The sequence below is a fragment of the Podarcis filfolensis genome (genome assembly GCF_964270895.1).
Source record: "Podarcis filfolensis genome assembly, chromosome: 17".
NCBI classification, from domain to species: domain Eukaryota; kingdom Metazoa; phylum Chordata; class Lepidosauria; order Squamata; family Lacertidae; genus Podarcis; species Podarcis filfolensis.
This window is the reverse complement of record NC_139621.1, coordinates 2,002,570-2,029,172: the sequence shown is the minus strand read 5'-3', so window position 1 is coordinate 2,029,172 and position 26,603 is coordinate 2,002,570. Positions and strand designations below refer to the sequence as shown.

At 47.1% G+C, this 26,603-nt stretch overlaps 2 protein-coding genes and 1 long non-coding RNA gene across 7 annotated transcripts in view; 1 reads left to right on the top strand and 2 right to left on the bottom strand.

Annotated features, from left to right (window-relative positions):
* Nucleotides 1-2,962, top strand: part of LOC310752246 (ceramide kinase-like) — a 35,450-nt gene extending 32,488 nt beyond the window's left edge. For all 5 annotated transcript variants that reach the window (XM_083592233.1, XM_083592232.1, XM_083592230.1 and 2 more), the window contains one exon: nt 53-2,962. In XM_083592233.1, the coding sequence (XP_083448359.1) occupies nt 53-143 (91 nt within the window). In that variant the 3' untranslated portion in view covers nt 144-2,962. The remainder of the gene's footprint in view (nt 1-52) is intronic.
* On the bottom strand, nt 621-25,079 carry G6PD (glucose-6-phosphate dehydrogenase). Its single transcript, XM_083592207.1, has 13 exons — nt 24,860-25,079; nt 24,030-24,175; nt 11,873-11,910; nt 11,679-11,787; nt 11,241-11,458; nt 7,593-7,751; nt 7,138-7,263; nt 6,542-6,635; nt 5,517-5,703; nt 5,125-5,360; nt 4,468-4,544; nt 3,926-4,018; nt 621-1,207 (listed from the first exon to the last, which is right to left on the bottom strand). The coding sequence occupies exons 1-13, from the start codon at nt 25,062-25,064 to the stop codon at nt 1,117-1,119; spliced, it is 1,779 nt and encodes a 592-aa protein (XP_083448333.1). The 5' UTR covers nt 25,065-25,079; the 3' UTR covers nt 621-1,116.
* LOC310752287 lies at nt 8,216-9,516 on the bottom strand. Its single transcript, XR_014542891.1, has 2 exons — nt 8,645-9,516; nt 8,216-8,607 (listed from the first exon to the last, which is right to left on the bottom strand). It is a non-coding gene; the product is annotated as an uncharacterized lncRNA (long non-coding RNA).
* Nucleotides 25,080-26,603: the final 1,524 nt, after the last annotated feature.

Here is a 26,603-nt window from a genome sequence, read left to right as displayed (position 1 = left end):
TCCTTCTATCCGGTAGTGCTGCTAATCACTCTCTCTGCCCTTCTCTCCACAGAGTCCATGGGAGGCTCATCCATCTCTTTGCCCGTGGCATCGAACAGGCACCCTGTAGGCTTCCTGCTGATCCCAGAGAGGGTCAAAGCTAAATGACAGCGCAGCCTGTGACTGCTGCTAAGAATCTACAAGGCCATGAACACCGAGGAGCCACTGCCTGAGCATTGTTGGGGAATAAATTCCAGACTGGTATCTCAGGACCTATGAGTAACAGTGCAGCTCCAGAGAAACTGTAACCAGACGCCGCTGTTCCACATTCAGATTTGCAGAAGTGCCACCTCACACCTGCCATTTTAGGGTGCTGACCCTAGAGAGGAACAGCCCATGGTGCTCTGCCTGCTGTGCAGATACCAAACCCCAGTGTCCTCCTGGTCCTCATCACACTGGAATTCAGTTGGCAGAATAAATGAATATCCAGCTCAGCAGTGCAGAACCTGTGGGCCAAATTTAGTCTGCCAGGCTACGTCCCCCAAACCACCCCTCCCTGCCCATTTGTTCATAGACAGAAGTGGTTTTTGAGTCCCCCCTCACGACTAAAGCCACTTGAAATAAATGCAAGGACCACGGTCTCCTTGTAACAACTTCCATTTACATACCAGAATCATATATAAAACTGAGAAGCAGTTTGAACAGGAATGTAACAAGTAATGCAGCAAAAGCAGAGCTAGTGCAATTGAAAGAGCAGCTTGTGTAGTTGGAACAGAGGGCAAGGGTTTAAGACGACCCCCTGCTGCCTCCTGTACCACCACAGACTTCCCCCATAGAAAGGAGCAGAAGTTGAAATGGGACACCTGGCCCAGCTGCAGCCAGCAGTCTAAGAAGGAGCGAAACTAAAGAGGCAGAGCCCACAGTAGAGAAGATGACTAGGCCCACACCTAAGCGCAGTGGATGCTGGAGGAGTGCACTGATGTCCAGGGCCAGCAGGTGGTCCTAGGACAAAAACCACCGTTTTTCAGGTGTAGGCAGCAGGAGTTGGGGCAGAGATCCCTTTGCCCAGCCTGGTCAGCTTGGCTTCTGCAGCGAAGAGCAGCTGTCACCCCTTCATACAAGCTACCCAGTTGGAGGTCACAGCTTGTGAGGATTGACCCAGCGGTAGGTGCCTTCATACTGGAACCCCACCTTCTTCATCAGCTCATCTGCCTCTGCGGGGCCACGGCTAGAAAGGAAAAAGGCTCCCCGTTAGTAATTCTGGTTGCAGCCAATAGTGAAACATCTTAATGCTTTAGAGTGAAGTATACTCTGTGGATATGAGCTGAATTTGTAATGTAAAAAATTTTCTAAGTTGGTTTTGATGCTGTATGGATGAATGCATACAAGACTTAACATATACAGTGGTACCTCCAGTTACGGATGGGATCCATTCCAGAGGTCTGGCCGGATCCCGAGGTTTTCGCAACTGGAGAGACTGCTTCTGTGCAAGCACGTGGGAGAAAACCCCAGAAATATACTTCTGGGTTTGCCACTTACGTATCCCGAAGTTTATGTAACCCAAGGGATACATAAGCGGAGGTACGACTGTATACATGTATTGTCTTGGAAGACACTTTGTGTTTGGTAGTTGTTTTTACAATTTTCAATGCAGTTGGTTTTAAAAAATTAATGCTGGATGCAGTTGTTTCCTACTCAAGGCTTTTTACATCTATAGGCCAAATGCAATTGTCTCCATCCCTGAAACAGCATAGCAGCAGCATTGATTATGATCAAAAGCTGATCAGAATCCTGTTTTTTTTCTCCATTTTCAGACATTTATGTATTGTATATAAGTACTAAATACTACCCCCCTTTGCTGATTTCTGGGTATCATACTAACTTAGATTAGCACCCCACATCAACTATAAACATGCACTCAAAACACAGGTAAGTGTAGAAGTGCAGATGGCAGCTCCCTTTCCCAATGTACTAATTAACTGAGCCAGGATGCCTGGAATTCTGCCATTGTCTCTACCATTGGACCAGCTCTCCTCCCAAGCCACTGTGCAGTTCCCACCATCTGGGTATCACTGGGGATCCAAGAAAGTTCACCATACACTACAATAATCACGTTGGAGAATATATTTTCCGCTCAGTTCTGCTCAATTTGTAGGGTGGACAGTACCACAAGGCCACTCCCAGAGCCCCCACCGCACCCCACTACCCAAAGCCCAGTAAGCAAGGAAAGCCTGCTGGGGGTGCAAAAGCGAGGGGAGAAGAAATAAATGGACAGGAGGGAATGGTGGGGGTTCCCCACTCTTTATTTATTTATTCCTCCTCCCGTGTAAAGTTGTGGTAGTGTAAGTAAAGTGAATGTAAGTTGCAGGTCCACTGTTTCTATTAACCAAATAAAATTAATTTGGTCAAATCTTAACACAAACTGGATTAATTTTAATCAAGTTCATATATAATAAAAGAGCATATAAAAACACAAGCTCTGAGACCCTTAACACAATTTGAAAAATTTATTCAGCATAATGGGTAGAGGGGAGAAAGGATTAGTTTCTAAATAGTACCTTATATTGCTTAATGTAACTTAAAGACCTACGGAACCCCTTAAAAAGATAGGGGAACTGTATACTGGCACACAAATTCTTTCCAAGGATTGGAATAAAATATGGGTGTTGTGACCCATATTGTGAGGGGTATCACACTCCTTGCAAATGTCAAAAATGTTTTGTTTTGTGTTACCTGATTGTTGGAGGGGTTGCAATAAACCTGGTACATTTATGTTGGAAATATAAATTGATGCAAGGTTTTTGGAATTTAATTTTGACAGAAATGATTAATATTACTAACAAAACTATTGTTGTCCAAAAGTAACATTACTGAATATTTTTGATGATACTGATGTAGATATATTGTCAAAAGAATTGGTCTTATATGTTGTTGGCAGCTCGAATAATAATTGCAACTCAACGGAAAACAGTCCAAAACCTTACACTGGATTCTGTTATCACTCATTCTGGAATGTGGCCATAATGGAGGAAATTATGCATCACTTGAGATTTCAGCAGGGAATAGAACCTCCAGACACTTTTAATATGATTTTGCCTTCTATACAGTAAAAACATGGTTTTCAAGATGACCCTCGTCACAAACCTGGCAAATCTGGAACTAGATTGATAACACTAATAGTTTTCACTTAGACTCTGTTATCTTAACCCAGAATGTGCAACTGTCCTCATTCTACATATCTATTACATAGTTTTGTTCTCCATGTTTTAATTTTCACATGTTGTTACAATTGTTCTGTCTGTTTTATATACATATAAGACAAAGTTTTTTTAAAACAAATTTTTTACCAAAAAAAGAGAGAAAGCCTGAGGGCCATGGCCAAGCCCATTAAGGAGGAGGGGGCAGGAAAGGGGTTTAGGGGGCCCATATGCAGTGTTCGAAACACCCATTGTTCTAGGCACATTTTGCAACAGGGAATTTCATTAGCGTGAGCAGTTTCTGAGCTCTGGGCGCAGTACTGTGCCTGAGATTTCAGATTAAAACTGCAGAGTGGAAGGAAAGAAGGACCTTTTTCTGCCTCCCCACTTCCAGCTACTCTCTTAAGGACTGGAGAGGACCCCCTGTGAGGGGGGTGGGCAGGAGAAGGACTAGACCATGTAAAACATGAACACAATATTTTAGCTGCAGTTCATTCATTTTCAGCTTTGAATTCTTGTTATAAATAAAAAAATGTGCCTAGACATTCCGTTGTTGCGCCCATAACCAAGGTTTAAGGTGCCATTTAGCTCCTAGCCTTCATGTCTGAGTTTCTAACACTGCCCTTGACAGCCATCACCAAGATCTCCCCTTGAAACCTCAGAGTGATGGGCCAACCATAGAGCCTGCTTTTAAAAGAAATGACTGCCATGCGTATTTAAGCTCACCCCACTATCTCTCCCAAACTCACCTGCCGTAGCAATAGGGAATTGGTTTGGTTCTCTCTGCCTCAGTCTTATGGAGCAGCGGAGTGAAAATTCGCCAGGCCTCACGCAGCTCATCACTGTGGGGAGGAGGAAAGTGCTGCGTTGGGTTACTGAACTCTGAAGAAGTTATCTACCTTAAACTGCAGTAGTAGTTCAAATATTTTTCAGCCATCATGTCTTGTGCCAGAGGTGGGAAACCCGGTCCAGGGGCCTCATTAGATTTGGCACATGAGGTCCTCTTACTCAAACCATTTTCACTGGTCCCACATATGTAATGTCAGCTGTGAGGCAGATAAAGGCGTAGCTGCAAACAGAGCTCAAAGTGGACTCCTGCCGATTCCTTAGCAAGTCGTGCCTGCAGACAGCAAGTTCCACTTTGCCTGCTTGCAAATGGACAACACAGGGGAAATGCCCATTTGCACCTGTGGATCGAATGCAAACCGTGCCTGCCAGCAGACAAAGCAGGGCTCACCTGGATCCCCCCAATATTTTATTCAAGTTGGTACCCCTGGGTGCCAGCATGTACCTGCGCACAAAATGCATCTGACTCCCACAGAAAACATCCAAGATGAGGCGCTCATAAGCATCTGGGAGCTTCACATCCTGTAGAAAGGAGACAGGAGCAAGAGGTTGAATGTGCTGTGTACCACGATGTACCTCCATTTTTTGAGAGGGTGCCTTTTATTCCTTGTAACTGTCACTGGAAGGAAAGAATTTGAGAAGCAGGCAGGACACCTCCTGAGCAGAACACTGCAATGCTAAGAAGCCTGGGAATCTAAAGCGCTGATCCCTTATGTCTGTCTTCAACATAGTGGCTGCCACACAAAGCAATACACTTGCATGTCTGAAAATGTGCCAGCAACAGTCTCACTTTCCAGAAGGCGGAGATGGTGGGTGACAACCGCACCCCTCAAGCCTCCAGACCCTTGTGGTCCCTGACAAGCTGAGCACTTCTGCCCCTCCACCGCCACTACTGCTCATCTCCTCCTGCTACCAATCCACACACTGTCATGCTTCTGCTCAAAATAAAGAAACAAAAATTCCGCAAGGTCTCCAATAGGTCTGCCGTGCACCTTTTTAACAACTGTGGAAAGGAAGCCTCTTTTACAAAATTGTTATTACTCAAGCACAGAATTTGGGAGTTTCCTTAGCCTATAAAGAGAGAAACTCTTGGTAATGGTACCTTGTAGCGGTTGCCATAGGTGAGGTCCAGCTCAGATTCTTCTGGGTTGAAGAACATGCCCGGCTTCTTGGTCATCATCTTGGTATAGACGGCCTCATTGGGCTGAACACGAATCACCAGTTCATTGCGCTTGCACTGGCGCTGGAAGATGTCGCCCGGCACCTCCCGGAATTGCAGTCGCACCTCAGCCTTGCGCTCGTTCAGTGCCTTGCCACAGCGCAAGACAAATGGTACTCCTGGGAGAAACAGGTTCAAGAGGGAAAGAGACAGAGACAAGTTGGGACTCTGATCCCTGTTATCTCCCCCACCAGTAGGCCTGGCACCCCAAATCAAGGATGTCCAGGCGTTGGTCTTTTACCCCTCCCTCTTTCCCTCCCTCCTACTGTACCTACCATCCCACCGTTCATTGTCCACGTAGAGCACAGCGGCAGCAAAGGTAGGGGTGGTGGAGCCTGCTGGGACTGTGGGGTCATCCAGGTAGCCCTTCTGAGCCTCCCCTTTGCCAGAGGGATCTCCCACATACTGACCAAGCACCACATTCTCAGGCTTCACCTCTGAGATACACTTTAAAACCTTCACCTGGCAGAAAGACATGAACACCGTCTGAGATCCTCACGAACTACCAAAAGTGATCTGAAAAGGGTGCGGGGTGTGTGTGTGACTGTGGGGACTCAAAGCTAAGAACTCAGTATTAACATAAACCACTTATTTCTTGGCAATTTCAAGATTACAAGTTTCAGAATTAATCTCCTACGTGGAAATGGCAGCTGTTAATGTTAACAGACATTTCTCCGGTGGGCACTGGGTTCCTGTGGCATGTACACATGGCAAGACATACGTGCACCAACCATTCATGACTGAGTCCCCTGCGTGAGCACCATTTCCCACCTAGAAGTGACAACCACACAGAAAATTAATCTTGGCTGAAAATGCTCTTATGAGTACTACGAAAGGATAGAAATCCTGTGCCCAAAAATAACTAGCCTAGTTCTGACAGCCAAGGGTGCTCAGCCACTATGGGGCACCAGTGTCTTCACTCAGGGCTTGTGAGCAACACCTTTTCTATTTTTATTTTCTTCTTGTGATCTAAGAGGATTTATATACCACCTCATCCTCATCATCAATGACCCAAAGCAGCGATAAACAGTTTAAAAATCAATACAGTATACGTGTCTGAGTGGGCTTGCCTAAGCAGAGAAGTTTATAGTAGGTGTCAAAAACAGCACAACCAAAAGGCCTGCCTAATGTTAATTCTGAAGAGAGTGGACCTTCCCAAGGCAAGCAGGCAATTCATTTCCAGTTGGAAGCAAAGAAAGACAGACACAGAAAAAATAACTTGCTCAAGGACATTCAGATCAGAAGTGCTAGGTCCAAATTCTAGTTCCCATGTGATACTCAGTCCTAGACATGCTCCTACCTTCTCATCACGCACATCATTGGAGTTGGTAGAGGTTGGTTTCTCCATGGCAACCAGGCAAAGCATCTGGAGCAAATGATTCTGCATTACATCCCTGCAGAGGTGGCAGGAGGAATCAGTATTAGCTACAGGAACAGTACTGAAATCACCAGTCATGCCCCTCTCTCAGTCATCACCATCCCTATGCGCTTCCTGCTTCTGTTTCTGGTGGCCTGATGCAGCCTAACTGTGAGGTTTCCTTGTATATCTGCACACAAGCAGCGTCTTGAAAGCAAATGCGGTGACTGGAACTGGGGCCCAGACAGGCATGAGGATCAGCAGAAAAACCCATGTGGCTGTCCCCTGAAGCAGGGCAGTCTGTGCACAATGAATTTGACAGGAGCACAAAAATCATAGAAAGCTGGGTTAGGTGGAGAATTTCAAAGCCAAACTATGTTTTATCTGGGCAGATATGGGGTTTCTGCTTCATCTGTCATCTGAGTGAATTACAGCTCTGTGGAATTTTAATGCCACATCTGCTGATCACTGTAGTGGTTTGCAACACCTCAAACACACCAAGTAAATGATTCCCTCGCCCTGTCTCCCCACTCTCTCACCGGATAATACCAAACTCATCAAAGTAGCCACCCCGTCCCTCAGTGCCAAATGGCTCTTTGAAGGTCAGAATGACACAGGCAATGTTGTCACGGTTCCAGATGGGGCTGAAGATCCGGTTTCCAAATCTGCAAATGAAGGGGGAAATGACCTGAGACTCAGGCTGAGGCTGCAGGGCAGAGGTGCCCCAGTGAGCAGCAGAACAGAAGGGCTCCAGCAAACACTACTCCAATGGAGACCACCCTGCCCCTAATCCACTTGAGAAGGTGCTTTATTGGCACAAATTTGAAGAGACTTTTGAAGCACATGAAGGCATGTGCCTGAAGGCAAGCCTGAAGGCATTTGTCAGAGGACTGAACAAAAAGTGCTTGCTTGAGCCCAGGTAGTTGCTGCCGAGGTCCCATGTATACCCACTACCACAGCCTTTGAATGCTGTCCCCCAAACTCCTTGTTTTACCTGAGCACCATCAGGTTTTGCACCATCTCCTTGCCCAGGTAGTGGTCAATGCGGTAGATCTGGTCTTCACTGAAAAGTGCAGAGATGTGATTCGACAACTTGTCAGAGCTTTCCAAGTCCTTGCCAAAAGGCTTCTCCACAATGACACGGTTCCAGCCCCTGGAGAATTGGGAAGCAGAAGATGGCAAAGGCCAGTTTTAAATGTGGGGTGTTACAAGCTGGTGTGGGGGTGTGAATCTAAGTGAGTCCTAGAGCCCTCTCCTCATACTGCACATGCACATACACCCCCTCCTGAAAAGATACGTGAATCAAGCAGATTTTCATAGGTGTGAATTATGTTTCTTTGCAATATTTATTCCATTTTTACCGGCCTTCATGAGGTTCAAGGTGTTTTGCAGAGCTCTGAAATTCTACACCAGGATAACCACAAGTCTTGCTCAGCTCTTCTCCAGTTTCCAAGGTCACCAGTCACAGCTGATGCATTTTCAGCCATACATTTTCAATCCATTTCCCCCCACCAGATTATTTCCTCCTGCCAAATGTTTTCATTAGTTTTCAATACTGCAAAATACAGATTCAACCAGCATAACTTGTATAACCAATGGGTAAGGAATGTATGCACATTTTACAGTACTCCTCCAGTTTATTTAAAAATAAACGTTAAAAGCACAGAATCTCCAGATATCACAGCCCATTTCAGTGATGTGTTCAAGAGTCCTGCCTTTAGCAGTTCTTCCACCACCAATTCTCAAACTGCCACTTTGAGATGTTTTACAAATTGGTTTTGAGGCACAAGAATATCAGCTCCCAGGAGTGGCTTCCTTGTGAGAGCAGTGCACAGAAGCCTACTTCTGGGAGTATACTGGCCAGTACCATAAGCTGGGATTTTGGCAGCTCCAAGACATGCCCCTCTGTTTCTTTCCAGAGTGCACTTCTTCCATGTTACACAAGCTGCTCAATGCATGTGAGGGATCTGCATTCACACGGATCAGGTATAAATCAGCTCTGAGCTGCCCTCCATAAGAGAATGAACCACCTGCTCAAGAATGAACTGGTTTGGGGGTTCCAGCTTCAGCTCCAGGGAAGATGACAAATTAACCTGATTGCTCTGACCTCCTTCCTCCCCATTTTAGCAACTTGAAGCCATCCATGAGTAATTAATTACTCCAATAATTAAAAGCATAAGAGCAAAAGAAAACTGCTGATAAGCTACTACTTTGAAGTGAAAGACAGAGCTATAAATCTACCTACAAAGGAAGAGAAACAAGCTTCTAGAATGGCTTCAAAGTCATCTTACTCCTCAAAAGATGACTGTGAATCTCAATAGGGGATTTTAAAGCAATTAATTATATTTAGAACTCTTGTTATAGATACAGTGTAGAAGGCAGTGAGAACGGATATAGGGCTAATCTTCTAATTAGCTATAAGTCAAGTTTTATGATTGATTATTGCTGTATTAAAAAACTTAACAAAGATATTACATGCATGGAATAATAAAGAAATGAGATAGATGTTTTGTTGAAATATGACATCCTTTTACAAAATACTTTACTGATAACCCTGAAGCATGGCAGCTACTGAAATCACAGACTGGACTTTGACAAACTGATCCATCCTGGAGGGGAGAGGAGTGAGTTGGAATTTTGCTTTGTAGCCATTTCTCTTCTCCTGTAATTGTTATATAATGGAAATAAATAAAACTATTTTTATTTGTTTTTTTAAAAAGAAGAAGAATGACCTGGTTCAAAACAAAGGACAGGCTGGAAGTTCTGGCTCTTGCTCAAGAGAGTAAGTGAAGCATCTCAAAAGAAGAAAGAGTCATAGAAGCCAATGGCATCCTTTGGGCAGCGATGCCAATGGATCAGAGGCCGGGGACCAGGACGCTCTACACTACACTGAATGAAGGGCTGGGGATGGCAGGCTTGCATGTACATACTGAGGCCAGGAATGGCTCACACCTTTCATGACAGCAACTCTTGCCTCGTTTTCATCGAAGCTGGACTGACATTTAGGGCTATTTTGACATGCATCACGTGATGGCTAACTTGGAGCTTGCCACTGACTGTGTGCTCAAGAGGGAACAAGCCACAGCCAGTTGCTGTTTCCTGGGGACTACCTGTGCTAGTAAACCAGTGGCAGAGGTAGCAGATTCCTGAAGCACTCTCTTCATCCCACTGCCACCATCTGTGCCATGAAGATCACTGCTGTGCTCACTCCTTGCTCTTTTAATTACAGTGGTACCTCGGGTTACATGCGCTTCAGGTTACAGACTCCGCTAACCCAGAAACAGTACCTTGGGTTAAGAACTTTGCTTTAGGATGAGAACAGAAATCGCGCAGCGGCAGCAGGAGGCCCCATTAGCTAAAGTGGTGCTTCAGGTTAAGAACAGTTTCAGGTTAAGAACGGATCTCCGGAACGAATTAAGTATGTAACCAGAGGTACCACTATCTGTTCTTGCTATTAGTGTATGTGAGTTTATGCATGCAAAGAAAACGGACAAGTAAGGGTTAATTTAGGTGTGTTTGTCCTGCACCTTCAGCTGCTCCTGAGTGAGTGAGCAAACTTGTGTGAGTGAGTCAGAGAGTGACCAAGCAGAAAATGAAGTAAAAATACCCTTGTGTAGCTCCCACCCTTTGGCTAGAACCTAACGTGCTGGACTGCTGCAGGGAGCAAGCGTTGCTGGAAAGACCTTTTTTTACTTTTGCCATAGGCTGTCTGTTGGGAATTAACAGCATAGTAGGATTACTATACAACTGTATGTAACTGCTAAGCTGAGGAACTGCATTATACCTGTCCGTTAAAGAACTGACCCTACTCAAATTGTCCAACGTTTTTCTTTGACACCTCCATTCTGGGTTTTCCATTTGCATAATCTGGTGGCATGTCATTGGGTACTCTGCACATAGAATCATAGAATCATAGAATCATAGAGTTGGAAGAGACCACAAGGGCCATCGAGTCCAACCCGCTGCCAAGCAGAAACACCATCAGAGCACTCCTGACATATGGTTGTCAAGCCTCTGCTTAAAGACCTCCAAAGAAGGAGACTCCACCACACTCCTTGGCAGCAAATTCCACTGTCGAACAGCTCTTACTGTCAGGAAGTTCTTCCTAATGCTTAGGTGGAATCTTCTTTCTTGTAGTTTGGATCCATTGCTCTGTGTCCGCTTCTCTGGAGCAGCAGAAAACAACCTTTCTCCCTCCTCTATGTGACATCCTTTTATATATTTGAACATGGCTATCATATCACCCCTTAACCTCCTCTTCTCCAGGCTAAACATGCCCAGCTCCCTTAGCTGTTCCTCATAAGGCATCGTTTCCAGGCCTTTGACCATTTTGGTTGCCCTCCTCTGGACACGTTCCAGTTTGTCAGTGTCCTTCTTGAACTGTGGTGCCCAGAACTGGACACATGCCCCAACACTCGCTCTCCCTACCTGCCCACCTGCCACCCCATATAACAGGATCAGGAGAGCCAGCAGAAGCCTTTTTCCACATGACTGGAAGGGCCCCCTGCAGCTCCTCCAGACGGCCACCAAGGGAGGGAGAACTCCAGCCAGACACAGCCTCCTCTGCCTGAGCAAACTTGCCCCAGTGCCCTCCTGCTAGCCCTGCCCCCACCCTGATTCCCTGCCAGGCCCCAAGTCTTACACAGTGCTCATGCAGCTCTCCCGGATGTTGCCAGTGACGTCTGCATAGACACTTGGCGGAAGGGCCAGGTAGAAGAGGCGGTTTGCCTTCTGGCCATTGTGAAGGCTATTCAGGTGAGCATTCAGACCTTGGAAAGAGGCCCGGTCGTCATACTTTCCTGAGACATAGGAGTTGCGGGCAAAGAAGTCGTTTAACTTCTGTTCTTCTTCAGGGGTGGCCTGGAATGATATATAGATCTGTTATGCTGCAAGGAGGAGGGCTGCCTGTACACCCCCAATCTTTACATCCTAAGAATGTTTCAAATTGCCCAAGACAGGAGCCGTTTCCCACCAGCCAGCCAGGCAGAAGAGATCAGCTTATTAGCAATCACTCCTAGCGGCAAATGCAACAAACTTAAGCATGTGAACAAGTCCTGTGGGCTGATGAGGAAAGTCTCACCTTGAGGTGTGGCTGGCTCTGTTTGCGGATGTCGGCAACAGTGAGCTGGGACCGGGCATAACCCACCACGTAAGTGTCATCGGGAAGCAGCCCATCGCGGTACAGCCACCTGCATGGGAAATCAGAACAGTCCCAGTTCAAACGGGCAGCCACATGGCAGAAGGAAGGCAAAGCCTCAGGGGCAGTTAACTTACCAGACGGTTGGATAGATCTTCTTCTTGGCTAGATCACCCTGCAATTATGAAACAGAGGGGGGGGGAGCCATCATTATCACAGAAAGCATAAAGAATGTGTGCTGAGGCAAAGGCCGAGGGGTGGCATGTATGGGGCTGGAACTCAAGTGACTCAGAACAGAAAAGTCCCCGTTTAAATCCCTGCTTCCAAAGAGCCAGCCTGCTCTTTTGGGCTGGGCTGAGACTGGGCTCCACACAGAGAGAGGAGCAGCCTTCCTTCCAAATCCCCATGCACATGACAACTGGTCTAACTGAAGTACCGTATTTTTTGCTCTATAAGACTCACTTTTTCCCTCCTAAAAAGTAAGGGAAAATGCGTGTGCGTCTTATGGAGCGAATGCAGGCTGTGCAGCTATTCCAGAAGCCAGAACAGCAAGAGGGATCGCTGCTTTCACTGCGCAGCGATCCCTCTTGCTGTTCTGGCTTCTGAGATTCAGATTTTTTTCCTCTTGTTTTCCTCCTCCAAAAACTAGGTGCGTCTTGTGGTCTGGTGCGTCTTATAGAGCGGAAAATACGGTATATGGTCATGTAAACACACTGATAATAATCACCAATTAATTCCTGCTGGTATATCTGTGGTCATCAGTCAATAACTGAGGAAAGAAGAGTTAACCAGCCGTAAGATGCAGGTTCTTCCTGCCTTTCCTAAATCACAGGAAGGAGACGACTCCAGTCTTGCACTGCAGTTAGCGCAGGATGCACTGCACCACCACACTGCAATCTCCCATAGTTCCCTGCTCCCAAAGCATTGGCACTGGGGTTGGTAAGGGGAAGGACAAAAGGCAGCCCATCTCTGCCCTCGTATCTTTTCTGAAGACCTGACCATACTTTATAGAACCAGATTTGGGGGACATTCAGGAAGTATAGGAGGTTTGCACCAAAAGCTACAGCTTGGCCTTCCACTGCCAAACCCCTCCCTGACACGGCTGCTCACTCCTTCCTCCAGCCTGAGCTCCTCCCTGTGCCTGGCAGTGCCACGCTGCATGAAGCACCCCTGGCAGTCGCCTTTGTCCTTCCATCACATGGCAGGCAGCAAGCTTTGTTACCATTGGCAGAAAGCCCGGCTGCAAACCTGCCTCGTCATGCAGCATTAGCCCAACGGGTGCCCACGCCTGTGGGCTTTTGGTCCAGCCCCTCATGTTTGAGGAGCATGTTTGAGTCAGCAGCCGATCAGCTATCTGGTTGCTAAGCAGCAGAACACCCTGCGTGCCACCTCAAAGACTAACACCTTTATGCAGGGCGAGTCCTTCAAAAGAGGCCCCGTGGACACAGAGTACACATGTTCCACAGAGCCTCTTTCAAAAGACTCACCCTGTACATCCAGTCAGGTCAGACGTGTCCAATGAAGGGAACTGTAGTCCATCAAAGGCTACGCCAGAGTAAATCTGTCAGTCTTTAAGGGGCCACAAGAGAAATTTGGTTTTTTTTTCTGCTACCAGAGACTAACACTTGCTCACATTCATCCACTATGAATCTTGCACCTCCTCCCCTCCCTCTTTTTCTTCTTTCTACTGTTAAAATATCACAGATGATTTACTTGTTTCAGGGATTTTATATGCCACCCTTCAGAATATTTATCCCAAGGTGCTAGGAGGAGGAGGCAATTCTGTTTTCCAGGTCAGAAAATAGTGAAAAGTTCTGTGACATATCCCAGCAACCCCCCCCCCAAAAAAAACAAAATCCCCTGGAACAACCCAAAATGCAACTCAGATTACCAGGATCATAATGTTTCCGGGAAAGAGAAAGGCATAAAACCTGGTGTTGAGCGTAAGAGGCTATGGCCTGCACGTGGCCCAAGGAGGAAACATCTGGCTCCTCCTCCAATCTGCCCAGGAGGTTCTCTGAGCTGGGCCACTGCTGAGGCTGTGAAGATTTACAGCATTCTTGGTGGTGGCCTTTAAAGATCAAATTTCAAAAACTGGGTGGTATACAACTAAGTTTTACTCAGAGTTGATCTATTAAAATTAATGACCCTAACATAGTCAAATTTATTACTTTCAATGGGCCTACTCTGAGTAAAACTTACCTGACTTCACTCTTTCTACTCAGGAAGGCTTTTGTCCTGCAAGATGGTTCGAATTTCTGCTGCTGTACTGTTTGATTTTGCTGGTAGCTAACATAAATGCTGGGACGAGGGTGGCGCTGTGGGTTAAACCACAGAGCCTAGGACTTGCCGATCAGAAGGTTGGCAATTCGAATCCCAGCGACGGGGTGAGCTCCCGTTGCTCGGTCCCTGCTCCTGCCAACCTAGCAGTTCAAAAGCACCTCAAAGTGCAAGTAGATAAATAGGTCCCGCTCCAGCGGGAAGGTAAACAGCGTTTCCGTGCGCTGCTCTGGTTCACCAGAAGCGGCTTAGTCATGCTGGCCACATGACCTGGAAGCTGTACGCTGGCTCCCTCGGCCAATAAAGCGAGATGAGCGCCGCAACCCCAAAGTCGGCCACGGCCGGACCTAATGGTCAGGGGTCCTTTTACCTTTAACATAAATGCCAAGCATTTTTTTTAAAAAAACCTGCTAATGTTTTATTAATGCTTTTATTGATTTTCTTTTTATGTGAAACGCTTTGAGAGATTTGTATTAGCCTGATAAGCATTAGGAATAAATATATAACCAATAAAAACAATTAAATAGGTCTGTTGCCATTATGTGCCGTCCTAAGAGATTTTCAAGGGTTCTCTAGAGATTGATTTTTATAAATCCAGGTGCCTTCTGACCCAGAAACTCCCCTCCTAAACCCAGGTGTCCTTATTCAGAGGTGAGGGGAATGCTGAAATGTTGTTTCAACAAGCTGCATGGCAGCGCCAGCCGCACCCCCAAACTCTTTTTGCTCTATTGTGTTTTAATCTCTCACTGTACAGGAGTCCAAGCCCGCCCTAATCTTTCAGCAAGAGGACTTTGGCTTTCTCCTGCCCTGAGAAGAGGTTTGCCTGTTGCAAAACACAAAACCTTTGTGAGGAGCCCTGGGGCAGCTCCCTGGGCATGTTGGGCATGTCAGCAAAGGTCTGGGCGCCCAGCCCTGCCTCCAGGCATCACACCAGCATTCCTGGCTTCTCTGTTCTTCAGCTCAATAAGCACGAGCAGAAGTATGTGAGAAAAGAAAGGTTCCTCAATGAAATTGCCAGGTGGCACAGAATAAGTCACATCTCTGCCCAACCCAAAAGGTTTTCCAGTCCCAGAGGTGGGATAGGCATCCTTTGTGTCCCTCAGTCCTGATTTAACATTTTAATGCATTTATTTTCAAGTATTTCTATATACTGCTTTTCATCAGAAAAGATTGCAAAGCAGCTTACAAAGATCTGGCTGTAGAAAGCTCTGCAGCACTGGGCAACGTCTGCCATACCACCAGGTTTAGAATAAAGAACTGGATGACCTTGTGCCCGCTTGCTTACTTAGTCCGAGGTCACCTCAGCTCCTGGCAACCAGCACCCCCTGGCCAACCCCAGAGGCACCATTTGCCTGAAGAACTTGTAGCCAGGGCTGCTGCAACAAAGAGACGTGGTCTTCAAAATTCACCATTCACCAGGCACGTTCCACACCTGCTCAAACATGAGCAAGCCAAGATTTCTGGCTGCTTGCTTTGTACCTGAGCTAGTCTGTGAGAAGTGGAGAAACTTCTCTCAGTTTTCCTGGCCTGAGCCCTGCAGAGCTTGCATCAGAAAGACTGTCTGGGCTGCTTGGGCGTTGGGTGACAAGCAGAGGAGGTGGATGTGAAACTCTGAGGGAGCCGCCTCCCCGCCCACCCACCAGAGCCGCCTGCTGGGAGCAAAGAGGAGCTGTGCGCTTATGATGATTGAGGCAGGCAAGAGGGAACCCGTGATGGCAGAGGTAACCGCTGTGCCTCCCCACAGTGGTGGAGGGTGCGCTGTGGTTCCCCGCAGCAGCAGAGGGCTTTGCCATGCCTCCCTGCAGCGGCGGAGGGTGTGCCATTGCATATTAGTTTGTGCTTTTTGGAAAAAAAGAAAAGCGCTGCTGCATTAGAGATGGCAATTAGCCATTCTTTTTTTGAGCCTGTAACCCAGGATCCAGGAGTATTTTGGCTCCTAGTTTTCATACCTCAGTTTGTAACACTGTGGACATGAGAGGGCATCAGAGGTGGGAGGGACAGAGGCCGGTGCTGCCACAACACACCTGACCACCATTCAAGTCTCCCCTGGGTGCCATGGTGCACTGGTTGGAAACCACTGAAGTAGGTTAGCAGTGCTTAGCAGTAACAGATTGCCCCATCAATAGTACAATACAGACTCCTCTCCCCCCTCCCCCGCCCTGGATCCCCAAACATCTATCCCCAGACCTTTCTTGAGCCACAAGGCATTCCAGATTCACATGGCTTCTTTTCGTTTTGGCCACAAAGTACAATGCCCCACCGCTGCTGCTACAAGTGCCAGTGACCTACAGAAGCCCTCGCTTTCCCTGTATCCACCCAGGGCTAGAAGCTCCTTATCTAATGCAAACACTACTAAGTCAACTACCTGCTGTGACCTGGGCCAAAAAGGTGTGAAACATCCAGGACACATGAGGTTTGCAACTGGATGGAGTGTGGGCACACAACTTTCTTTCTCTGTGTACTTGTTGCCTACACAAGTCAGGTGATCTTTTTATTGCCTTTGCTAAGAACCTCCTGAGCTGGTGCCAGGAGCTTAGCCTGCAAGTCTTCCTGCCTCTCCCTTGTGAGCTAGCTACTAGGGCTGCAAGCTCTAATCAGCTTAATTTCTACTTAAGAGGTGGAGCCGATTCTAATGTGCAGCTCTGCAAATTGAATGCACACTTGCTTATTTCATTATTTATTTGCTATCTGATTCTCATTTCTTACCAGTGTTGAGAATACAGTGGTACCTCGGGTTAAGAACTTAATTCGTTCTGGAGGTCCGTTCTTAACTTGAAACTGTTCTTAACCTGAAGCACCACTTTAGCTAATGGGACCTCCTGCTGCTGCCATGCTGACGGAGCACAATTTCTGTTCTCATCCTGAAGCAAAGTTCTTAACCCGAGGTACTATTTCTGGGTTAGCAGAGTCTGTAACCTGAAACGTATGTAACCCGAGGTACCACTGTACCCTGATATTCTGCCATCAGCTTTGGCTGGTGGCCCAGATGCATACCTTTCTGGACAGGGATAGCCTGGGTTCTGTTGTCTATGCTCTGGTAAACTCTAGGTTAGATTACTGCAATTTGTTATACATGGGGCTGCCTCAGAAGACAGTTCGGAAACTTCTGCTGGTGCGGAATTAAGTGTCCAGTTTGCTCACTGGGGCAAGGCAGTTCAAGCATATCACACCAATCCTGGCCCAAATGCACTGGCTGCCCATTAGTTTCTGGGCCTATTTCAAAGTGCTGGTTTTGACCTTTAAAAGCCCTTCAACAGCTCAGGACCACAATACCTCAAGAACTGCCTCTCCCCCTATGAACTGACCCAGACCCAGCAATCGTCAATTGAGGCCCTTCTCTGTGTGGCTCCTCCATGAAAAGTCTGGAGGGTGGCAACGTGAGAACAGGCCTTTTCTGCGGTGGCTCCCCACTTGTGGCGTGCTCTCCCTAAGGAGGCCCACCTGGCGCCTTTGTCACATATCTTCAGGCACAAGGCGAAAACATTCCTCTTCTCCCAGACCTGTGGCTAATCTATGGCCTCTTAAATGTTTTTTGGGGGGAGGGGGATTATTGGCTTTTTGTTTAGTTATTATGTAGTGTGTTCTGTATTTTATGTTGTAAACAGTCCTGTGATTGCCTCATGAAGGGCAATATAAAAATTAAATAAAGAAATAATACAAGAAATCAACAGAGAAGGATTTCTCCTTCTAACAATGAGTCTTAGTTTTGGATGATTAGATTGTAGGTGCCTGTCTCATACATTGATATTTCTTAACAGACAGCTATGTTATGCTTTAGGTAATATGCAAATTTAATTATTATTTAATTGACTAAACAAAGAGACACTTGATCAACTAAAATTTTGTTAAAGCTGCTAACAGGCTTAGTGGTTACAAGTTACAGACATCAAATCTGCAATTCTCATCTAATTCCGTTTCCAGGCCTCAGCTTTCTCACCTGAAGCACTTATAAAACCTTGCTCACCATTCTTTCCCTGTCCTTAACCTTAAAAGCAAAGGGCAGCTACCGTTTGATCCCCCCCGTTTGATCCTTGGCTTCCAGCGGTGCTGACAGAGTGGGAGTTGGGGACCCAGAGCTAGAAGCTCCAGGTGAGTCACCTCTGCTTTAAAGTCTAGAGAGGGAAAGAATAAGCACTAATCTTGGTGAGTATTTAGACAAGCTACTTACTGTAGAGGTTGTGTATGGTGTGGAACCCTCACTTTTGTGCCACAAAGCCTGATCCTGTCACAGGGATTTAGAACTGGCTTGGAATTCCAACCAATACACAGTATAACTTTGGCTGCAATCCTAATCACACTTTCCACAGAGCAACCCCCGTTTAATTCAACAGGTTTTGCTTTTGAATAGACACAGGAAGTGTAAGCTACCAGAACACAGCAACTCCAGGGAGGAAAGGGAGTAACAAGCAATACTTTCTTGTACATTTTATTCTTCCCTGCAGTTCAGGGCTTCTGCTCTGCATTGGTAGGTCCAGTTCAAGCCCTGGCAAGGCTGGCAGAGGCCCCCACCTTCAACCCTGCAGAGTTGCTGCGAGTTAGTGTAGAGATAGACAAGGATGAGTCAGAAGGAACCAATGATGTGATTCAGTACAGGGCAGCCTCCTATTTGCCTGGTAATGTCCCTCGTTTAAATGCATGGGCACTGCCTTGCACAATGGCCTAAAAGATCTCAGTCATTCACAGTTCTTCTTGAGGTGATATATACCTGTGTCTAAAGTACACCACTTCACGAGGCAAGGTGAAGCAGCAACCCTGCGGGTGCCCCCACCCATGCCCCCTGCCGCCTCCGCTACTGCCATTGGCGCTGAGTTCCAGTGAGATCCTATGAGATCACTGTTATCTTTCATTTCTACAGCACTTTGTGTTTTTAAGGGGGGGGGATATCCAAGTGGTTTACAACCTACATTAAAGCATCAAATAAAACAATCCAGAATAAAACATCACTGAAGAAAGTCTGGAACACCTTAAAAGCACCACAATTAACGGAAAACTAAAATATTATTGTAAGATTTCAAAACAAAACATTACTAAAGGAAGTCAAATACGAAGTGCACATTTAAAACAGCATACCGTATTTTTCGCTCTATAAGACGCACCAGACCACAAGACGCACCTAGTTTTTGGAGGAGGAAAACAAGAAAAAAAATATTCTGAATCTCAGAAGCCAGAACAGCAAGAGGGATCACTGTGCAGTGAAAGCAGCAATCCCTCTTGCTGTTCTGGCTTCTGGGATAGCTGCGCAGCCTGCATTCGCTCCATAAGACGCACACACATTTCCCCTTACTTTTTAGGAGGGGAAAAGTGAGTCTTATAGAGCAAAAAATACGGTAATTATCAAGAGAATAAAATAGTATCATAAGCATAGAACATATCTGCTGCTGTCGCTGCCCATCTTGTCAGCTGTGGAAGCTCAGGCTGGATGTCCTGGGTCTGCTCTAAGAGGCAGCCAAGATGGTCTCTGGCCTCTTCAGAAGCCTCCGCTTTTGTGGCGAAGTCAGTCTGGGCCACATGGGAAAAGGCCTGCAAGGCAGAGGGCAGGTCTTCCCAGACTCACAGCCAAGGCAGTCTGGCTGAAATCTCACAAGACCTTGTCAGAACCCATGGTCATCACCACTGCTCAACCGAGATAAGGCATGCTGCAGCAGGAGGAGCATGGTGGGCAGCACATCCCGCTTTGACTCAAGTAGCGCTTCAGATGGCAGAACACCAGGAAGAACTGAGCTCCACAAACCTGCATTTAGAAAACTATGTCATAGTCTTGTCTTCTCCCGGAAGCACTAATTTTCTCTATGCAGGGACTGTATGTGAGTACGTGTGTACAGTTTTTGTGGTATATACACCCCTCTCAACCAGCTATATGTTTACTACCTCACTGGGAACTAAGGCAAAATCCTTGCTATGAATGGCAGCAGCAGGACAAGAGCCCTTAAAACATGACGTGCTTTATCACACTGTCATTTTCTGTGACTAAGATTCTGAGCGGCAGTTGCTGTTTAGATGCAATTCTAATCTCCCAATCCTGCTAGTCTTTACAAATTAGTAGTGACCAAAAGGCAAGGCCTCATTTTTCTAAAACACCTGTTGTTTGTTGGCGATCATTCCTTTGAATCAGCTAGCTAGTTGCCCGCAATAGCCTTAACACCACTGGGGGAAAGCTGGCATCTGGAACTACCCTAACTAACACTCAGGTGCATCCAGATGGTTCAGTCTTGGGGAGTGAGTGTGCCAAATATGTGCTTTCAGACCAAACACCGGCTTGCTGCTCAACCACATGCCTGACAGGAACAGGCTAGACTGGCCACATTGTGTCTACGATCCAGAAGGCTAACAACAGAGGTGTCCTGGTAGAAACCGTTTCTGTTTTTCCCAAGAACGCTGTCTGTCCTTTCAATTATATATTATGGCTCCAAACTGGTAGCATTTTCATTCACTGAGAATAAGCAACAAAGGAAGACTGGTACCTCCCCACATACCAGAAGGCTCACTTCCCTCTTTTACCTACGGAGAGCACCACACCTTGTTCCCCAGTGTCTCAGCAAAAGCTGGAGCTTCTCCTTTTGCTAAAGTTGTGCTCCCTGTGCCTTGAGCACTCAGACGGCTCCTTCTCTCTCCTGTGTGATGAACTGCAACCGTGCAGAAGGCGGCCCAAGTGGTCTTAGGCCAACCCACTCCAGAATGGAAAACAGGAAAGAGACACAAAGAACAGAGATCCAAGAAAAAAGCAGAAGGAAATCATTTTGGCAGCACCATGCAATTCACCAAAGTACAGGCATGATTTGTATTTATGGCAGAAGGCTCCAAAATGCCATGAATGTGCCTGAGGCCAGAAAAAGCACAGGCACCTTTATTTTAACCAGAGGAAGAAATATAAAAGAGATACAGTCATACCTCGGGTTAAAGTAGCTTCAGGTTGAGCGTTTTCAGGTTGTGTTCCACGGCGATCCAGAAGTAATGGAACGGGTTACTTCCGGGTTTCGCCGCTTGTGCATGTGCAGACGCTCAAAACGACGTCACGCGCATGCGCAGATGTGGGTTGCATTCTGCTCAGGATGCTAACGGGGCTCCGGAACGGATCCCATTCGCATCCAGAGGTACCACTGTATTACCACAGAGGTACCACTGTACCACTGTGGGTCTTACGACGGCATCTTTTATCCTCCAACCATTCCCATTTAGCATCACTCCCTCTCATCTTTGGACAGTCCTCTTCATTAAACAGTTATAATGTAACACATTTGTGAATTAAATGCCCTTAAACATGGGCAGAGTGCATTTCCTGCTGCTGCACTGCTGAGGAAATGCAGCTTATTCCAATGGAACTGAAGACTGGGGCTTCATTCCAGGGTAGACAGAGGGCTCCTTTAAACCTCTGTGCCTCTCTTTGTAAATTGAAAGGGTCCACATCTCCCTTGTCACTATTCCCAGAACAAAAAAAGACCTTTAACAGCAACTAACAAGTATAGCGTATGCTGGTATTCCTGAAACACTGTTGACAGTACCCTTATGACAGCACCCCATTATCTTGCTGCACCCACTCATTTTCATATTTATTTATTTATTTGTTTATTTCAATACCACTTTATATTTTTAAGAAAAAATTCAAAGTGGTTTACAGTATCTTGTGTGTGTGTCATCTTGAACATGAAAGGAAGCAAAGATACAAGGCAGGATATGACTCAGGAGTAACAACGTAAGAACCATCTGCGGAATCAGGCCAATGGCCTGTGCAGTCCAGCCTCCTCTTCACTCGGGGCAGCCAGATGCCTGTGGGAAACCACAAGCAGGATCCGAGCACAAGAGCAACTCTCCTCCTGCGCCTTCCAGAAGCCGGCATTCGGAAGCTCATTGCCATCAATAGCCTAATTGGTCTAATCTTCTTTCCAAGCCATCTAAGCTGGTGGCTATCACTGCCTCTTATGGGAGTCAAAGTTAAAGTGAAACTATGAAAAGAAGCACTTAATTTTTTTTCTGTCCTGGATCTTCCAACATTCAGCTTCGCTGGACGTCCCCAAGTCTAGTGTTATGAGAGAAGGAGAAAAACTTTTCTCCTTTTCCCCTTTCTCCAGGCTACACATAATTTTATGAACTTCTTACTTCCCTTTTGTCTAAACTAAGAAGCCCCAAATGTTGTAACCTTTCCTCAGAGAGGAGTTGCTCCAGCCCTTTGATCATTTTGATTGCTCTTTTCTGAACCTTTTCCAGCTCCACTATATCCCTTTTTTGCTGAAGCAACCAGAACAATACACAGTATTTCAAATGTGGTCACACGACAAAGTATATTTACAGGGATTAAGTTTTGTGAGTGTAGTAGGTTTGATACTCACTGAAATTGCTCCCCAGCAAAACAATCCCTTGCATAGGCAGGGAATATTTTGCAATTATAGCAAGGGGACAGAATGGTGAACAAGCCAATGGTGAGGAGCCAAACCACTTTAGGCTGATCTTTCCAAGCACTGGATTACCAACACATTGCTAAATCCATGCAATGCCAGGATTAGCCACCTACCCCTTCAAGCATGCTCACAAACTCCAGAAGGGATGCTGATTACACACCACACGGTAATTGCTGTGCAGAGTTATACAACAGCTTCCCAGCGCAAGGAGGCACTTATACAAGGGGCAGGAAGAGAAGCCAGTGGCTGCTTCAGGGCAGCGTGACTGAAGCACCTGTTTTTGGTATTTGGGCCACACCAGCATCCTGCCACCAGGCACAAACCTTGTGTGGCTGTGAGTCACAGCTCTGGAAGGGAAGATGCTAGACTGGGTCAAAAGGGGATCGGGGAGCAGAGCAACGTGGGATCACAGCAGAGCTACTGCTGTGATGGGAAACAGCTGGTGGCTCATTGGTGGAGTAATGAAAAATGCAAGAGATGACCCTCTGGAGTTCCAGGCTGATCCAACAGACTAAGGAAACGTGAATGCTGCTAACACAATCCAGTTCCCTTTTCAACAGAAAGCTTCTACTGAGGCATAGTAACACACGGCATGGGATATGGGATTCCCACCCACTGAAAAAAATCATCTGTGTCAAATTCGGCCCCCATAATATGTGGGTTCAATTAATGAAATGATTTTAGAATGTTGTACTATTTTATTGTTGTTAGCCGCTCTGAGCCCGGCTTCAGCTGGGGAGGGCAGGATATAAATAAAATTATTATTATTTATTATTATTATTACCGATGTAATTGGGTGGTGCCAGCAAGAAAATGTGCAACATTATGATGTCAGAACAGAAGACATTTTTAGGTCACACAAAATTTCTCCCCAACCTGAAAATTTTGAGGAAGAAAAAAGAAGAAGAGGGGATGAAGAAACAGATGCCTGTGTGTATTGTGACGTAAACACTTGCATCCTGCTTTTAAACACTAGTTAGAATAAAAGTTAAGTTACATTCTGTGGCAACTTTTTCTCAGCGCTGGAGTACCCTCCATCCCTATTGGTTTTACTGGTCTACTGATTTATTTCTATTGTTTTAACCTCCAAGTTCTATCGAGCTACCTCAGACTCCTTTATAGAAGGAAGGTGAGATACAAATTTAATGAATGAATGAATGAATAGCTTAGAGTGCTATAAACAAAAAAGCCTCTCAAATACAATTATAACAATACACTATTTCTTTATTATTATGTTCCTCCAAGAAGCGCAAGGTGGTCACATTGCTCCCCCCTCCCTTTATGAAGACCAGTCACAGGATAGATTTGGGAAACCCACCCTCATGCCCTGGGCATATGGCCAATGGAATGGAGGGCCAGCACCACTCACCTGTTCCATACCTGTGTGTACCTTTGCCATTTCCCATGTCCATTGCACAGCCATATAGCCAACTAGATTCTCCCTCCCTGGAGATCAGGCCGGCCACGCTGGAAATTTTTGTCCCAGTTTTGGTTTTATTTATTTCATAAAATTTATATACTGCTAGATGACAAGAAAAGACCTCAAAATATAAAGATCCTAAAATAGAACGATGCCTACAGTATATATCAGGTCCGCAGTGGTCCAAAGGAAAAAACTCACCGAAGCCCCCAAGATGATGAAGATGTGGGTGTCTGACTTTTGGAAGTCATTCCCTTTGCACAGCTCTTCACGAAGCATCCCACAGATGTCTGTCCGAGACAGCTTCTCCGGTGGCTGATGATGGCTCATGGTGGCAGCGTTGTCTCCTGAGGAGAAAAGGTGTCTGTCAAAGGCGGCTCCTCCCACCTTCTTCCTGACCCGCTCCCCTCCGGCAGGTGTTGCTCAGGTGAGCAGCTCCTCCACCTCCTTCCTGCCTGCCGCCTGCATGCGGGACGGCTTGCCAAGGCACTAGTCTCAACTTGACCCAGCAGGGCTGCTTGGCGGGGGTGGCTCTGGGGCACTTCAGGCATTCTTGTCTTCCAATACTGTACAAACACTGACCACATACTTCCTGAATATCAGCTTGGCTTCTCTCCTGCTACTCAGGTCCAAGACGATGAGCTGAAGACCAGAGGAAGGCGGGAGAGAAAAATACGCGGGGCCAAAGGGAAGAAGACCCACAAAGGTCTGCCAGGAAAACACGTGCGTCGCATCTCACGGCCTGTCAGCGCCTCGAACCCGGGAATGAGAGGCCGAGCACATTCACACGGGCGGGGACGAGGGTGGCGGCTGGACTGCGCGCCCTGCTTCCCCGAGAAAGCGGGCGGAGGCGCCGAAGCGGCTGCCCGGGGAGCCGCGCCGCGGCCGGGCGGGAGACCCCTCGGGAGTCGGGGGCTGCCTGCCCTCGCCTCGCTCCTCCGCGGCCTCCGCCCGGGATGCTGCCGCCCGGCCCTCGCCGCGACGCCGCCATCGCGGGCCCCCCGCCCGACCCCCGGCGCCCCCGCTCCTACCTGCTCGCAGTGCCGGCAAAACCCCGAGGCGCTCCTCGCTCACGCTGGCGCGGCTGCCCATGGCCCGCCCGGCCCGCCCTCGCCCCTCCCGGCCCGCCAGCGCCGCCCCCTTGCTCCGGAAGGGAGAATCCGCCGCCGCTGGCCAGAAGGGGGAAAGCCGAGACGGGACAACCTCCCGTTGATCCTCCCGTCGGAAACGCTGCATCTCGACCTGGGCGGAGCAGATCCGTATTGATTTTTATTGATTTAGGGGAGCAGCTGCCCTCGCCCCCCCCCGGCTACGCCCATGCATCTCTATACCGGCTGCTTGGCAGCCAGAAATTCCCTAACTCTACAAGTTGTTTGGCAGCAGCAGGCAGAAATTCTACAGGTTTTATTTCACCCTTGCAGCAAGAGTTGCACCTTTCCGTCGTACCACTAATCAGTGCTATCTTTGTAGAAAAAGAGGTGCTGGAACTCACCACGAACGCCTCCCTCTTTCTCTTAGAATAGCAATGGACCCACCTGAGAGATTCCAGAACCCACCTGAGAAGGGCCAGAAGTGAGTTCTAGCAAGGTTCCCCTGGGAAAAAGCCCTGCCAGAACTTAAAGCAGAGGAGCTGGGTCAGAAGGAAAAGGTTGCAGCCTTATCTTCTGAAAACACCCTGGCCTCCTTCCAGATACAGGCTGGTATTTTGACATACTTCCTGCTGATACACACCTATGAGTTGAAATGCACATGGCACCCATAGTCTAGCTGCTTGTCCATTTATTGTTTTCTTTTATATCCCACCTTTTCACTATAGAGCTCAAGGTGGCATACATGGCTTTCCCCCCTCCAACAATCCCGTGAGGTACATTAGGTTGAGAGATCAGGAGTGCCAGCTTGGCCTGTGACCGTGGGTGCCCGGGGCTGTGGGTGTCATGCATGGCCCTGGCACCTAAATTCATGGGGAATTTTGTGTTCAGGGGCCCAGGGAGTTCTCACTTATCTGAGAGATGCTAACTGGCCCACGATTAATCAGAAAGCTTCATAGCTGAGCAAGGAGCCTGAGTCTGCCTGGCCTACTAGGCCTGCCAATGGGCTCTGTATCCCTATATTGAGCTCCAAGTCATACAACTGAATCCATTAACAGAAGATGTGAACCACTAGGGATAAAAAGTTAAAATAACCACAAGATGATAGAACCACAGAATTTAACCCCCATAGGAATGAATATGGGAAGAAGTAATTAATATGGGAAGAAGTAAAGGTAACAGAGACATAATTGGGGTAGGATTTAAATATGTTGCCGGCCTGGAGGCATCCCAAATGTGTGAGGTATGCATGGGATAGGCCTTTTTACTTGGCATGATAATATATGCAGTTGGCTTACCTACCTAGCATTACATGTACACCAGACATGGCTGTATATATTTTAGTTGTGAGTTTGACCAGCTTGATCACTGTGAATGAAAAATCTGTGCTTTTGGCTCTCCAACTGCTGTTAGACTCCCATAATCCCTTACCACAGGTGCTGGTTCTCCAGGTACCTGGGTTCTTGAGAACCTAGAATATTTCCCATGAAGGGTCCAGGCACCCACAGATTGCGGCGGTGGGCACACGATGTCACCATGATGCATGGTGTGTGCATGTGACATCACATGCTGCGGGATGTGCTGACGTTGCACGCACACGCCCCACAACATGGTGGCGTCATGTGCACGCACCCCTGCGGCATACACAACCCCAGCATGCACGGTTGCAGAGCCAAGCCAGCACGCC